At 45.0% G+C, this 15,756-nt stretch overlaps 2 protein-coding genes across 3 annotated transcripts; both read right to left on the bottom strand.

The window, feature by feature from the left end:
* Positions 1-608: 608 nt before the first annotated feature.
* Positions 609-5,081, bottom strand: stap2a (signal transducing adaptor family member 2a). Its single transcript, XM_068701917.1, has 11 exons — positions 4,912-5,081; positions 4,000-4,071; positions 3,725-3,844; positions 3,550-3,606; positions 3,294-3,445; positions 3,056-3,187; positions 2,896-2,965; positions 2,260-2,362; positions 2,049-2,144; positions 1,824-1,955; positions 609-1,685 (listed from the first exon to the last, which is right to left on the bottom strand). Exons 1-11 carry the CDS (start codon positions 5,017-5,019, stop codon positions 1,630-1,632), a joined length of 1,098 nt encoding a protein of 365 aa, XP_068558018.1. The 5' UTR covers positions 5,020-5,081; the 3' UTR covers positions 609-1,629.
* A 352-nt stretch (positions 5,082-5,433) lies between these two features.
* LOC137892800 (endophilin-A2-like) lies at positions 5,434-14,881 on the bottom strand. 2 transcript variants are annotated; one of them, XM_068738183.1, is made up of 9 exons: positions 14,692-14,881; positions 11,638-11,706; positions 11,271-11,487; positions 10,942-11,075; positions 10,634-10,792; positions 9,806-9,909; positions 9,532-9,668; positions 8,974-9,027; positions 5,434-8,312 (listed from the first exon to the last, which is right to left on the bottom strand). In XM_068738183.1, exons 1-9 carry the CDS (start codon positions 14,734-14,736, stop codon positions 8,125-8,127), a joined length of 1,107 nt encoding a protein of 368 aa, XP_068594284.1. In that variant the 5' UTR covers positions 14,737-14,881; the 3' UTR covers positions 5,434-8,124. The 2 variants fall into 2 exon arrangements, with proteins under 2 accessions (XP_068594284.1, XP_068594285.1); XM_068738184.1 differs by lacking the exon at positions 8,974-9,027 and having other exon boundaries at positions 14,692-14,880.
* Positions 14,882-15,756: the final 875 nt, after the last annotated feature.

Here is a 15,756-nt window from a genome sequence, read left to right as displayed (position 1 = left end):
AAATGTGGCTTGATTAAAAAAAAAAAACTTGTTTCAGAATTAAATAAGAGTAGTTGTTTCATGTAATCTATTTTAAAAAAAAGGAAATATGGAGAAAACTGTTTATTTCCAATATAAAGGTATCTGAAGGTGTGAGATCATGGTGGATTATCTAAACCGAAGGAACACTGAACAAAAATACAATAACCTCCATGTTAAACTGTAAAAAAACAAAATGACTTTTGCAAACTTTGCTGAAACTTTTAAGCCCGACCTATCAATTCACAACAAGGACAAATCAAAATCCATGCAAAACCATTTAATGCCCTCGATATCTAACAAACACTGTTCTGTGACGGCGGTCGAGAGGACGCCACACATCACGTACAAACATACAAGAAACGGTTCATCGTTAGAGGACGCTTGTGAGTCAGTCGACCACGGTTCACCACTCAAGACACAAATCTACCGGCTTAACAAATGTCATCGTAGAAACACATGCTGCTATGTTTAAGCACCTTCAGACCTGTGACAAACGATCGTTTTGTTACAAAGGCAGACAAGCGGTACAATACTGCGATGGAGCCAAAAGGCCAGTTCAGTACTTGTGTACTTGTGTGTGAAGACTGTGTGCTGATCAGGTCTCTGTCCCTTTTTTTTTTTTTTTAGCAGACAGACATTCCACTGGAGGGCAGTCTCACATGTGAGGACAGTTCATTCGCTTGAAGAGGAAACAGAAAAAAAAAAAAAAAGCACCTGGAGTTTCCAGGCAGGTCTGAGCACCAGTGGGGTCATTGCATCACACAGTAGCACGGACACAGAATAAGGAAACACTTTAAAATGAGCACCGACAGAACGGTTAACGTTGAGTCATGAATGAGCAACGGCGGTTGCTTATCGATCACAAATAGCACTCGTGAGCAGCAGGCAGAGATTGTGCAGTTTTTTTTTTTTAGATCCTGGCCAGCTCGACTGTAACAGACAATACTTCTTTTTTTTTCTTCTTCTTTTTTTTAACGTGTGATGATGAGGTGAGAGAGGAGGATTGCTTGAGCTGAAAACCCTGAGCAACCCTTGGGTTACTTCCCTTCCAGAGCAGATAAAGTGTCTCAGGTCTCCAGTGTTGATCTTGGCAGTCTGTGGTTGGCTTTGTTCTTTGTCTCCAGTGTTGCAGCAGCAACAACATCAGCAGCTCAGCACTCAGACGTGGGCTCAGACGAGACAACATCGGGCTCCGTCGGTGGTCCTGAATGTGTTAGTGCTTTTGTTTTTTTTTAGCTGCCAGATATATTGGTTCAGTGTGGACTCTGATCTGAAGGAAGACCATTTGTTGTGGCACTACTTCTTTTGTAAACCGCTTTATGAAAAGTAGACAAAGAACTAGTGGATTGTTACCCCGACCGAGGCAGGCTGCGCTTTTATGAACCTAATCCAGTGTTTACCAGCCAGTCTTGCTCTTATGGAGCAAACCAGAGTTCATTTAACCATCTAGTCCAACATTTTTTTTACCTCCCTACAAGAAGGCGGTGGTATTTGTAGTCCCTTGTCTTCCACCTAGAAGGCACCGGATGAATACATAGCTGTGGTGAGAAGGGGTTTGGCACTGAAGATCGGGTATGATGCGACAGCAGGTTGTTTCTTACGAGTGCATCACTCCTGACTGGCTCGTCTCTTCTCAAGCTTCATTTTGAGTTCCTCATTGAATGCTGTGGAAAGACAGAGGACACGCATCGTGTTATGTCTCTGCTATGTACAGTAGATCTACCTGTTTCTACATAAAGAATATTGAATTTCTTTTTTTAAACCAGGATGGATTGCAGCAGGTGAGACGTGCATGAACTCACTCTGTGCGAGAGGGGAAGGGGAGAGGATGAGTCGCCTCATCGGGTTGGTGGGCGAGGCCGGCACTGGCGAGGAGGTCAGGATGCGGCGGTCGGGGGCCGGAGACCTGGACAGGGGGCTGCCGGGCCAACGATCTGCACCAGAACAAACAAAAAAAAAAAAAATCAGCGCTCGTTATTGCCGTCTGTCTGCGGCGGTCTGCGTAGGTTTGTGTGGCAGAGACGAACCCTGTTTTGGAGGCAGGGCAGGAGCCTTTGGCAGGGGGCTGGAGGGGGCAGTGTGGAGGATCCTTTCTCCGTTCTCATCGTTGGCGGAAACGTATGCTGAGGACACAAACGGAGTATATAAATCGGGCAGCCTTATTGATTCCTGGTAACAATAATCAGGAAGACAAAAAAAAAAAATAATTTTGAGAATGTGCTGCCTGCGTCGCCTCACTGATGTTCTCCTCGTACGGCTCCTCCAGCAGGAACGGCTGCAGGGTTCCCGCCGTCTTCTCTACCAGAGCGTCGATGACCTCGTGGAGCGTAGCACAGGGGATCTGGAGGAGGAAACCCGTTGTTTTAGACGCCTAAAGCAGCTGGTTAGTTGATGCCGTTTACACGGAGACATTGTGGATTGTTGTCATCTCAAAGCATTATTCATATTTGTCATTTTTGTGTTCTATATATATCTCTTACAAAATGATCTTTGTGCTGAATTGTTGCCTTGCGACCCCAAAAATCCCTTTAGAAAAAAAACTTGAATATGCCTGTTTTGTATCAATAATGTTTCTTTAATAGCATTATTACAAAAATGATGTGTTCTTGCAATCAGTCACATCAGTTATGGTAAGTCGTGCAGAGGTGTATATAGATTATAAATCTGGTAAAAGAGAGCACAGGCACCCTGAATTAAAATATGAGAATCTGTATCCGGGGTGAAAACATTAGATCGATGCATCTCTAACATGAGGTTTCTCCTGTCATTCAAAATGAATATAAAAGAAAGTCAATAATAGTACAAAACAATTCAGAATAACTCCACCTTTTAGGAATGTTATTAAGTGTTGAACTGCAAGTATGAAACACTCACGGGGTTTTCTACATCGATGACATAACCACCTTGGTCCCTCTGAGTCACACGGTAATGTCTGAACACCGACCTGGAGCACAAAGAGACAAAACTCAAACGCTTGTAACATTTGCAGCGAATGACTATATGTGGCGCTCAGATGTGCGGCGCAGCGTTTTACCCGTTGAGGTCCTGCCTGGTAGTGACGGCCAATGAGCATCCATCTCTGCCTGGACGGAGCAACATGTTGCCGCAGTCCGGGTGTCTCTCCAGGAGGACTTCGGCCTCTGTTCGAGACACCGGTCGAAAACACCTGCATGTCGCGCACATTAATGATGAGAACGAGGTCACGCTCACACACTAAAAGAAAAAAGAAAGGTAGTACAGCTACAGTGCATCCTCTCAGGGATGAAACTCACGGTGGGATCTCTCCTACTAAAGGCACGGAGAGGGGCGAGGGAGGAGCACGCGTGGGAGTGCGATTTCTCCGCCTGGACCTCTCTTTGTCCACCATCTCCTTCAGCATCTGCAGCTGGCCCGGCAGCAACGTGAGACAGGACGGCACGTTGAGCTGTGATTGGACGGGAGGGAGGGGGAATATTTTAAAGACGGCGCAAGAGAGATAAAGATTGATGCGAGGGGGGGACGCAGGCCGTGCATAAGATGAATATTTACATCCACAACGGAGTAGAGGAAACCTTTCCACAGCTCCCTTGATTCCAAGTTAGGTGCCTGGTAAAGACGACAGCAGTGTTACACCTTAGAAAAAGTGTTCATTTGTATGTATTTATGTGTGTGTGTGTGTGTGTGTGTGTGTGTGTGTGTGTGTGTGTGTGTGTGTGTGCATTACTGTGATTTTGGTCTCTCCATCCTTCATGCGTAGGATGAGTCTGGCTGCCTCCAGGTTTCTGTCCCGGCTGCAGTCGTCCTTCAGGGACACAAATCCACTGAGGTCCAGCTTCTCCACATACTGTAAAACACACACACACACACACACACACACACACACACACACACACACACACACACACACACACACACACACACACACACACACACACACACGTTTCAGTGCCAACTCACTGTGATGCACAGACGACACATCATATTCAGTCTGAAACTTACGTGACTGTCCTTGGCATTATTGAAGAAATACAAAGAATTCCCGCACAGACAGGTCCACAGCCGCCTGGCCGCCTGTCACACCCAGAAAAGAAGCAGACATGAGAAATAAGAGGATGCACTGCTGTCTCGTGTGTGTAATGGATATTTCCTTTTTTTTTTATGACTACTCCCCCCCCCCCCCCTTCCATTTCCTGTCCCAGGAGATGAATAGGAAGTGAGCCACAGCTGCTGTCAATCTGTGGCCATGGATCAGTGTGAGACCCTGCACCTGAGCCAGGCTCACATTACACGTCTGTATTGCCTTCAAATGAGCTTAATGAGACACTGGGCCTGGGGGGGAAGAAGAGGGTATCCCAGTCTGTATTTGTCACCTTATGAATAATTAAAAACAATATGCCTAAGAGTTTTGCAATTTTGCCTGTATGCAACTTTGTAATGGAGATATTGGAGATGCACTTCAGGGCTCAGGCTGTCACAACAATATGTCCGTGACTTGGCATTGAATCCTGGGTGATGTAAATGCTTGGCAGACATACCGTCTCCTGTGTGACATAGATGCCTAGTTATTGAGATACAGCCACGGATCGATCAAGCTGATGCGATTTAAATGACATGCGATGTTTGACAGCAACCGGGGCTTCCACGATTCATACGTGGTGATTCATTAATGAATTGCTGCACACTATCAGCGTCAGATTCTTGCACAAAAACCCCCCCCAGGCTCAACAGGACAACAAATCTGCGATCCGCTCCCCACCGGCATCAGTGTCTCGCCTCGCCCATTCTAACACAATAAAGAAGTTGACAGCTCTCTGGGAATGGGGGATCATAAACCGGTGATACATACTGACCATCGCTAACCCACTCAGCATGCACTGGAAACAACATGGCACTGCGCCGGGGCGAGCCTACCTTTTCTTTCGGTCCGCGCTTCTCCAGGTATCCCTCGTAGTAGCAGGGCGGTAGCTGCGCCCGGGGTCCCCCCGGCCCGGAGCGCTGCCTGACGGGTGCAGCCGCCATGATTGTCGCTGGCTGGGCACCGACCGAGGACAAAGGGGCGCTGGTTGTAATTCGGAGAGTGACACGCCTTCCCCCGATGAGATAGTGCTGTGGCAATAATCCAACAGCTGGCTGCTGTAGCCTCCTGTGTCTGGTGAGGGGGGGGGGGAAATCATGCAGATGGGCGGCTGTTCCGATTAGACATCGGATGTTTGGGAGGTAAATGTCCAGAGTATACAGAGAAAATGAGCCAAGAAAAAAAAAGGAGCAGTTGTGCAAATGTCAAGTGATGGATATAAATAAGAATCAGGCGCATTTAAAAAGGGACGATCCTACACCTCTGATATGTTCTGCATCAGTGTACATACTCTCATTAAAGTATATAAATTGGAAAAAAGGTCAATTCAGTTTCAGGGCTGTAAAAACACACCGGGAGCCAACTTACTTAATATTTATTTGAAGAAGTGAATGCAGCATCCAGTTCCCTTTACATGGTTACAAAAGTATACAATACACAATGATTACACGTAGCACAGAGGTAATCCATACATCCTAAAGATAATCCAGGATAATCCCACTCTTAGCCTCCCCACAGTGTCACAGTTACAAAAATAATAATAAGGACGTTGAGTAAGACACAGAGGCTGTAATGAAGACTCATGCAAAGCGGTTACATTTGAACAAAGACATGTGCATAATACAAATAAAGCTTAAAAGTCTGATAATACTTCATCAATTGTTGCATAGTTGAGAGACTTATGGTTATGGATGCAATGTGAGCAATAACAGAACGTTAGCACTGCTAATAAACGTCAGCCGCGGCATTAAGACGACCGTTTCAGATGTGAAATAGTCGTCTTAATGCAGACGTGCAGCGGCGCACAGACATTGATCTCAGCCCTTTGCGCGACATTATTCATCAATATTATACGAGCTGCATAATAGCGCAACCTGAGCCCCCCCGACCCTCTTCTCCACCTCTCAAACTCAGGGCTTCTTATTCAGTGTAATGAGGCGTGTGAACCCCCACCTGAACCACACCGCTATTACTCAGCACAGCCATCGACGACGGCCCCCACCTATACGTGACGTGATTAACATAGAAGACGTGCAAACAAAACATGTAAGGCTATGATTTAAAAATAAAAATAAAAAAAATAAGGACATTATTCCAGGAGTGGACCAGGAGACTCCAGAGGCACCATGGGATTTGGGATGGGGAAGATAATGAGAAAGGGGGGGGTAGGGGTACGGGGGCAGGTGGTGAATAAAGAGCAGTGGGGGAGGGAGGGCATAATCCACTGCTGTGAGCCTCCCTCCTGAAAAGACCTGTCTGTTCCACTCCCAGTTTGAACAGCGAGGCCAGAGATGAGTACGGTGGGGGTGGGGTCCAACAAGGGGATCATGACAGGAAGAGAAAGTTGGTATTTTAGGGAACAGCACAAACCCTCGCAGTTCATAGTCGGCTTGCGAAAGACTTAATTGAAAGTGAAAGCGGCTATTGTGCAAAGGCCTTCCTCATTATTAGTGAACTGGGTACACAATTGTTTGCTGATGGTTGTGCAGTATTCGGTGCACAGCTTCAGCCTGAAAACTGAGGCAGGTACAAAAACACATCAGGTTCATTTACATGCTCTGAATTATAGGGTCAGAGTACCAACGCCAAGCTTGACCCCCGGCACTATGTGGGGGGGGGGGGGGGGAACAAAACAAAAAAAACAACACAGATTCATTGTCAGTATTGTTGGGTAAAAAGCCCACGAAAACATAATGCGTGACACTGCCAGCAGCATCAATACAGCCTGAGGAGATAGAGGAACTGAGGGACGCGTATGGCTTTTGTGTAACGCTGCAAAAAAACGATTTGAGGTTGAATTGAAACATTTTTCGTCTGTTACACTCAAATGGAAACTGTGAAAAGTGAGCTTCTTCCCCTTTTAAAATGTGAAGTATACAAAAAAGGAAAAAAAGCGGGTTTGCCTATAATAATGTTACTTCATTTTGCAGAATTGCACGCGTGATGCTGGATCGAAATATGTTTCCTTTCAATGACAAACGGTCTCGTCCGAGGAGGGAACAACTAAAGAGAGTGGAGTGTAGTGAGAAACATTGCCGTCGGTAAATTTACATTAAAGTAAATCATTAACAAAAGTAGCAACAACTGATACAAAGTTGACACAACGAAGCATATTTATGGAACGCCTCCAGCTCTTTGGAATAGACTATAAAACTACTTTATGGTCTCGAACAAACAGTTCATCCGATCGTAATGAAACCACGTTTACTACAGCGGTCAGTCGATGGTAGCCGTCGACTGACTCCAGCTATTTGGAAGAAAAAAGAAAATCCACACTAACAACACAAGTCGAGCCGCCAAAAAGGCGAGTTTGGTAAGAGATGAGAGGTCGCACGACAAAAACTCTCAAACCAAATAGCTAGGAGTGATCTTTACAACCACCAGAGGGCAGTAGAGGACAGTCTCAAACATGGAGAGTGGGGCAGCCGGTCCTCCATGTTTACTCAAACTAGTCCATGAAGACGCCCGAAAGGCACAGAAGTGGAACGTGGGATTGTCGAATGACGGGGGGGGGGGGGTTAGAGGACTAAATTCATGTGTGTAGTACCAATATCAACAATACATAGAACAAAGGAATGGCATCCTGTGAATATCAAATAGGTTAGGAGTATCGTTAAAAAAAAAGTACTTGCACGTCTTAGTGTTTGTGGATACAGCTGAACATTACAGAGGTCATTCTCTCTTGATCCTGCTTCATCAGTCCTGGTGATGGAGGTGTAGTGTACAAAGTGCACAGGTGCATAGAGAGTGAATGGAAATACTCAGGATATGGTAAATGCTCACATTGCGGTGCCATTTTTTTTTTTTTTGACTGAACATCCCTCTGTCCTTACGGTTTTTCAAAATTTAATCTTGACATAATCTGACAGAATAAAAAAAAAAAAAAATGTACTCGAATAACTCTTAGGTACAAATTAGGTCCCTGTCTCGGTTCACCCTATAATTACAATAAAGATCAGATATCTTTTGGTTATTGGGAGTTGATAAGCCACTACCATCTCCCCATTTCTCATCCTCTCCATCTTGCGGTTTCTCGCCTTGCCGTTTTTTCAGTGTTGCAGAGGCACCACCACTTCAACATAGTTGTTGGGGAAGTATCCCGTTTTGCCACGAATGGCTCCCTCAAACCAGTTCTCGTCGATCCGATTGACCAAGGTGATGACGTCACCCTCGTGGAAGGCCAGCTCCCCTTCGTTCTCCGGCTCAAAGTCGTACAGAGCTTTACAGCACGGCTCGGCTGCAGGAGGAGACACACAGAGAGAGAGAGAGAGAGAGAGAGAGAGGTGTGAGGAACAAATAAAGAGAAGTGTATCCTGTGTCACCAGTATGTTTTGCAGTAGGACGAAGGACCAGACGATAGGACCATAAAACCAGAAGTCATTAAAACCAGAGATGTCTAAAAGTTAGTCGTCAGTGAGTGTGAAGGGGAGAATCCTCCTGAAGCTCAACATCACATGTTTCAACATTCATGTTCTCCTGTTTGACTGAGGAGGTGAACGTCTAGGTCTGTAACATGAACCATGCGGCATGAAGCTTCTCGAGGTTCGGGAGGATTATCCGTTAGTGAACAGGCAGACATATAGATCCACACAAATCAGCAAAACCATGACTGTGGGTTCACACGTTTTAGATTTTTAGACTTAAAAACACTAGTCACTGATTTAAAAACCCACACATGGTTTGCTGAGATTTATATACATCTATATCTAACGAGCCCTCGTCTTGTTCTGGGAACCCCACAGACTGGACACAGTGGACCCAACAGACACCCCTCGACAGCGTTAGTCGACTCTGCTTCACCGTCACACCGACATGCACACAGCCGAGTGAAGTGAAAGCAGCGACACTCTCTAGTTCTGTGTGAGTGACACGTCATCTCCCGTCTGTCCCACACTCACGCGGTCGGCTCCTGACGGAGGTTCTTTGGAAGGCTGGACCTGGATATTGTGCTGCTTCATGTCGCAAAATGAAAAACACGTTAGTCTTGAGGATGAGATCGACTCGCACACTTCAACAACAAAAAAAAAAAAAATCATACACTGTATATCAGACGTGGACGCAGTCATCGTGACGTCGCCCACTGGTTTGCGGACCGACGTGATGAAGCCTCGAGTTCGGCGATTTGGCCGTCGCCATCTTGGCTTTTTTTTTTTATTAAACCAGTGAACAGATACTTGGACGCCGTACACGGCTCCGGTACGGCAGCGACTTGTCAATAACAAGGTAGCCCCGCCCTAAAGCATCCTCCTTCTATCTTACTCTAACTAGGAACATCATTCACTAAATGAACATCGTGTTGTATTGAAGAAGACTTAAAACTTAGCGACTGAACTGGGAGCCGCCCCCTGCTGGTCGGTAGAGAGAAGACACCTCCGCGTTGGCTTCACTCTTCAGACACAGAGGCTGCCCGCCTGGACAAAATACACAGTAAGTATAAGTATGTATGGTAAGTTTACCGGAGGAGTAAGCTGGAGGGGTCGTTGCAGCTGGCGAGTATCCTCCATTAGAGTTTTCTATCTCTCCGTAGGCTTCGTAGACGGGTTTGGGTCTGGGGGTGTATTCACGTCTCGGACGAGACTGAGCGTCGGTCACCCTGCGCACGGTCGCAATGAAAGAAAATGAATCACTTGTAAATCAGACGGGCAGAAGAGAATACGGTTACAGCCGACCCAGAGGACGCAGCCTCAACATAAAGGCGCGTCATCTTCCACAAGTAGTCACGCCACTGACCTTTCTGTCAGTTTGCCAGAAAGCTCCTCCAGGACCTCCGTAGCCTGTCTGTGGTACTGCAGCAGAGACTCAACCAGAGAAGACAGCTGACTCACCTGCTCCACCTACACACACACACACACACACACAAACAAAAAAAATAAATATTTCAGGACCAAACACAGAAACGGCAGCGGCGCTTCAGAGCATTCTTTACCGGTTAATCATCTGTACTCCATCATTAGGTCAGACCTCTTCATCACAATAACTTCTCTCTGAAATACCTCACGATTGGCAGGTATGACTACGGTAAATACAAAGCAAAAAACGGGTCCGACAGGCTCTCGCTACTGCAAGTCATTGTGGGACGAACTAAACGAGACGCATGTTGCTTCTCCAATGACAGCGTGCGTCAGGTGACAGGTGAAACTGATTTACAAGCAGAATGCAAATGATCAGGTACTCTTTGGGAATATTAACAAGAATGACACCTTTTAGTTTGTTTGGCTGCCATGTTTCATACAGTTCTAACGGTGATCATCTTCTGTCTCATTCCTCCCCTTACTTACTTAATAAATTCACTACGTTAACGCACCGTTACAGAATATGCAGTTCAACTCCATCTGCTCCAGTCATAAATGCTTTTATTCTCAAGATGTCATTCGATGTATTACTCGTGTCACTATACTAAAGGTCACCTCCTCACTTCGCCTACTTCATTGGCAACAGGGTTATTATCAAATAAGAGTCGTTGCAGTTTGTTTTTTTCCCAGTGTTTGTATAAACCAGGCCAGTAGGTTTCATCGTGTCATTTGCAATGCAAAGTGTGTGAGAGTGGTCCAGACTCACGTCTGTTTCCAGCAGGTTGTACATGGAGCCTTCAGCCATCTCTTTGGACTCATGGAACTTCTCCAGGGCTTGCCGGATCTCTTCGTCTGGGATTTTACCTTGACGTTTCTTTTTGTAATCATAGTCGAGACGACGGCCCTCCAGCTTCTTCAGGTGGTGCTGGGGGGAGACGGGACGCAGAACAGTGTTTTCACTTTGTTTACGATGGTTTTGAGTGATTTAACCATTTTACAGTAAATACTTTTTGACTCATCAGTCAATGCCCGGCCTGTACGTGCAGAAGACGCATACTACTCCTTTGATCCTACCTGGATGTCTTTGATATCCTTCTCAGCGACTGCCTGCAGTGGATCAATAAAGTTCTGCTTCACATCGATATCCAGAGAGTCCTTGATCTCAGCCATCCTTTTCATTGACTCTCCAATGTCTGTTAGAGCCCCACCTGCAGCGCACAATACCAGCATTACTGAGTGTAGGACGCTGTGAGGCATGGTAATAATAATAATAATAATAATAATAATAATAATAACAACAATCATTGGTTTTATACTAAAGTAGATGGACCCCCATAACCATAATCTTCATCTCCCTTTCACCCGATATCACGTCCTCAAAATGCTTCCACTGCGCTGCTTACCAAAGTTGGTTTCCTCGCCCATATCCCGTCCGTACTTCGTCATGCACTCCCCCAGGAGGCCCTCAGGCTGGGGGTAGCCAGGACTCTTGACCTGCCCGCGCATTTTGGACACCGTGTTGAGCATGGAAAGCTTAGCTCTCGTTGCCGGGTTGGGCTGGAGGTACTCTGACGTCTTGTTGAGGACTTCCACCACTGCTTTGCTGGTGATATCTGCTCTCTGGCGGTACAATGTTAGAGAGATACAATCATTTATGCATATGGCGAGTGTTTAGGAGTGAGGGAAACATTTAACTTTCAGGTCAAACAAAAGAACATGTTATTCTTCATGTTCAGTATAGATATGTCCTTAAATATGTACGGATGTTACCCTCTCGAGGTCCTTGAAGTCTTCATCCAGTTTGGTTCCCTCTGCACCGCCAACCTTCTCGCTCACCAGCTGTGAACACAGAGCGATCGCAGCGATAAAGCCGACTGGTGGATGAATACGCCGCGGGTAGGAAACTTCAACTGGGTAACGAGCCGTTGTCAAAAGGGGCTTTAACCAGACCGTCACAACCACACCGCTGTCTGTTTCCAGACTTAAAATGGATATTTAACAATTGCCAACATTCACTTTTTTTTCCCTCCGGGCCTAGTTGACACAATTCTCGGCTTCCAAGACGTGCCCATGTTTTCCGTCAGTGGAGGAACCTCAAGTGTGCGCGAGGGAATGAACGCTGAAAACTGGACTTTCCTCCGTTCCAAAAGGAATTCTGCTAAAAAGGTTTTCCTTTTCTTTTTTTTCCATCAGGTCAGCACACACACATTTCAGTTTCCTACACTACAACCACATCCATGGATACTCTTAGTAAACACACACACACACACACACACACACACACACACACACACACACACACACACACACACACACACACACACACACACACACACACACACACACACACACTTCATCCTGCTCTCAATCCATATCCTGACTCTCACACACACGGCACATACGTTCTGCGTTTCTCATGCAGAGTTATACTAACTTTGAAACCCAGTGCTGTTGGCCCGGCAGGCCGAACAAGAGCCTCATTGTGTGCGCGTGTTCAACTCGGTGCAGCTGTCGGCGCCACACTGCAGATAAAACTCTATGACCAGATGGATCGATCAATCTCTGCAGTCTGTGCGATATACAGCCTCGGTAAAGTAGTTTTGAATGAAACATTCAGTGGCTGTGAAAATAAGCGCTACTAAGCACCGATTGCCAATTGAGTCACGGGATATAATTCAGCACCAAATGTTCCCCCAATTATTTAGTCTAATAAACAGCATTTTAATTGCAATTAATTAATCTCTCTCTGTACCAGATGTGAAGTTGTTGTGGCATGGAGATGTGTGAAATACAAACACAGACGCACTTTGAGCGGCCCATCTGGCTTCATCGCAGCACTCGGGGTTTTTTGTTCTCCGTGACGAATAAACCTGCTCACCCTGGTCCAACTACAGTATGCAATCTATCTTGAAAGACTTGAATTTTAGCACTAGTTACGCGACGTGTAGCTGCGAAATATTTCAAGTACATTTTGTTGCATAGCTTTGCAAAAAATAAATATCATGAGTCATGAGCACATTTGTAGAGAGCATGTGGGTTTAGAGTCTTGTTGGTCGATGACAAAAGCAAGATAGATGATATGATGCGGAATCAAATGAAAGAGCAGGAGCACAATGTCAGCTATACACGTCAATCATTGATTGAATGAAGCACCTTTTTATGGCCGCATGACGTGGAGCTTATTAGGCAACTAACTTAAGAGAACCGATAACACTTTTAATAACCCGAAGAGCTTGTTGGCATGGCCCATGCTACCGGAGGGCAGGGTGTTCAGTATAGGCCCCCATAGGTCACCGGCTACACAAGTCCAAATAGTTGAGGATTTGGCATTGGGAGTTGGCCAGCGCCACTGTACGGTTATCAATCCAACAGCACCGCTTGAAGTTTTCGCTAAAACCTTTAATGGAATAAAAGCTTTCTATGCTCTCACCCCTGGCTTGTTATTGTCGCTGTATTGTCAAATGTACATGACTTAAATCTGCTGGATGCTAGTTTGGGCAGAGTAGTCGCATAACTTGGATTCCAATACACACCCACTGAGAAGAGAAGGCGTCGTCTTGCATGTCACACAATGTCAGGTGAAAAGCAAAGGCCTGTCGCAAGGCAGCTGTCATCAAAACACAGGCCACCGGTTTTACAGCCCATGTTTTTGTTGAGCTCCGTGTTTGTGGTGGCGAATTTACCTTTTCTCAAGAGGCAACAAAGTTACATTACTGCCATCGGAAAATTAGAAGCACAAGACAAACCTGACCTAATAACTGACAAACGATCAGACTACTGGGAATGTCACAATTTGACACTTCTTAGTTGAGTAAATGTTTGACTTGCTTTCTCTAAGCTCCCATATCCATCTGGCATCAGTGGTGACTTGTGCTAAATAATTCAATAATCAGCCAGGGCTGTTATTTAATAACGTTAGAATACGGCGATGTGGTCATATACTAATTTGAATATTTACGTTATGATATAATCCATGGCTCACAGGCTGGCTCTTGGGTGTATTGTTGGAAACATGAGGTGTGCGATTTGAACCGCAGTATCACCACAACAAGTTGGCCAATTTGTCTTGAGACTAAGCGTTTTGAAAACATTGTGTAATCCAGCACGTTAGAAATAACAAAACACGAACATCACTTCAGGGTATTAACGTTAAATGAGTAATGCCTCTACCTGCTGTTTAACATCACATCAAACACACGAGGAAAGAAAGCAGCGAGCATCCAGAAACTCTGTGTTCATAAACATCAACAAATTAAAGAGAGTTTAACTTCTACTTAAACGTCAATTTTAGGGAATACAATCTACGTAAATTTAGTTCGACAACAACTTTACTGCAAACTTCATTAACTAACGTTAGCCTAACCTACAGTCGTGTAGCCCACGTTCATGGAAGAGCTTCAACATAACGAAGAAAACCTACTATGTTAGCTTACGGCAAAAAAAATAAAAAACAAGTTTGACGTTAGAGTCAGTTAAGCTAACGTGAACAAACTATTAGCGTTAGCTAAGTGAAAGTAAAGCTAACGTTAAGGGTTAAAGTTTACGCTACTTGTGAGCCGCAACTCATTTGACAGTTACTTAAGAGTTTAACAACAATAAAGCTAGTCGTAGACTTTTCAACGAGTTACGTGTCATGTAACGTTAGCTAACGTCAGCGTTTAGCCGAGACGTCGCTAACTATCGTTTTCCACTTTGGTTAACCAGCTACGGTTAGCTTGAAGCTAGCGTAAACTAACAAGAAAAGTACAAGACAGTTAGCTAGCCTTAGCTAAGCTATCGGCTATCGGCTAACGTGAATGTTCACTTTAAGTCGCGCTTTTTTACCTGACTGGCTTTGTAGAATTGCTTCTTAAATCCCGCGACGGACATCTTGCGCCGTCAAGTGTTGCAGCCTGGACCTCGAAGGGGAAAATAGTGTTTTTTAAAGTAGTTGCTGCTAAGTTTGTTAAGTTTATAGCACAAGCAGCAGACCGAGCAGCGCGTCTTCTAACCGTTGCACCGTGGATATAAAACTTGCTAGGCAACCACAGTTTCCTGGCCCCATCTTCATTTGTGGGAGGCCCCGTCCGAGTGGGTTAAGTGGGTCAAAAACCAAACACATACACTTTGATTTAAACTGAGACAGACGTCCCTTAACCCCCATAAAAACATGACTTTACTGTATATTGCTTTGGTTTAGTAAACCAATAGTAAAGATGTTATTATTGTTTCTATAGGGAGATTGTGAGTCAACTTAAAAGTTCATGTAGAGCTGGAAAAAAAAAGCTTTTTTCTAGAGCCAAATCTTTCTTATTTGTAAGGTCCTCAGTCTGAAAAAAGGGAAGACTTTGAGACATGGTTGAAAGCTCCAGAAAAAAGCTGTAAAATAGACCTTATGATGAGACTTTTTTTTGGTCAAACTATTATTTCCAAGGTAAGCTTGTGTCACGTTCAACTTTACATTACATTTACATTACATTACAGTCATTTAGCAGACGCTTTTATCCAAAGCGACTTATAATTCAGTATCTATCTACACACCGTAGACGCAGCTACGGGAGCAAGTTTGGGGTTAAGTGTCTCTTGCTCAAGGACACATTGACATGAGACTAGCGGAGCAGGAGCCGGGGATCGAACCACCGACCCTCTGATTGAAAGGCGGCCCTGCTCTCCACAACTTTAAATGTTAAAACAATGTTATTAAATTTCAGATATATAACAGAGAAAGGCAGAACGTACTCAAAGAAGCTGCAACCAGAGAATTGTTGGATTGATAAAACACTGTAATGATTTAACGTTTATCAGTATTGTGGCAGATTGTTTCTTTTGGTCGTTGGATTGATTTACTGATGATGGGATGGAGGAAACACAGTATGCACACAGCACAGATGCTGGTCTGTGATTCAAACG

The sequence above is a fragment of the Cebidichthys violaceus genome, unplaced genomic scaffold (assembly GCF_023349555.1).
Source record: "Cebidichthys violaceus isolate CVI_PGR_0920_01 unplaced genomic scaffold, fCebVio1.0.p SCAF_8, whole genome shotgun sequence".
NCBI classification, from domain to species: domain Eukaryota; kingdom Metazoa; phylum Chordata; class Actinopteri; order Perciformes; family Stichaeidae; genus Cebidichthys; species Cebidichthys violaceus.
This window is presented reverse-complemented; position numbering and strand designations above follow the sequence as displayed.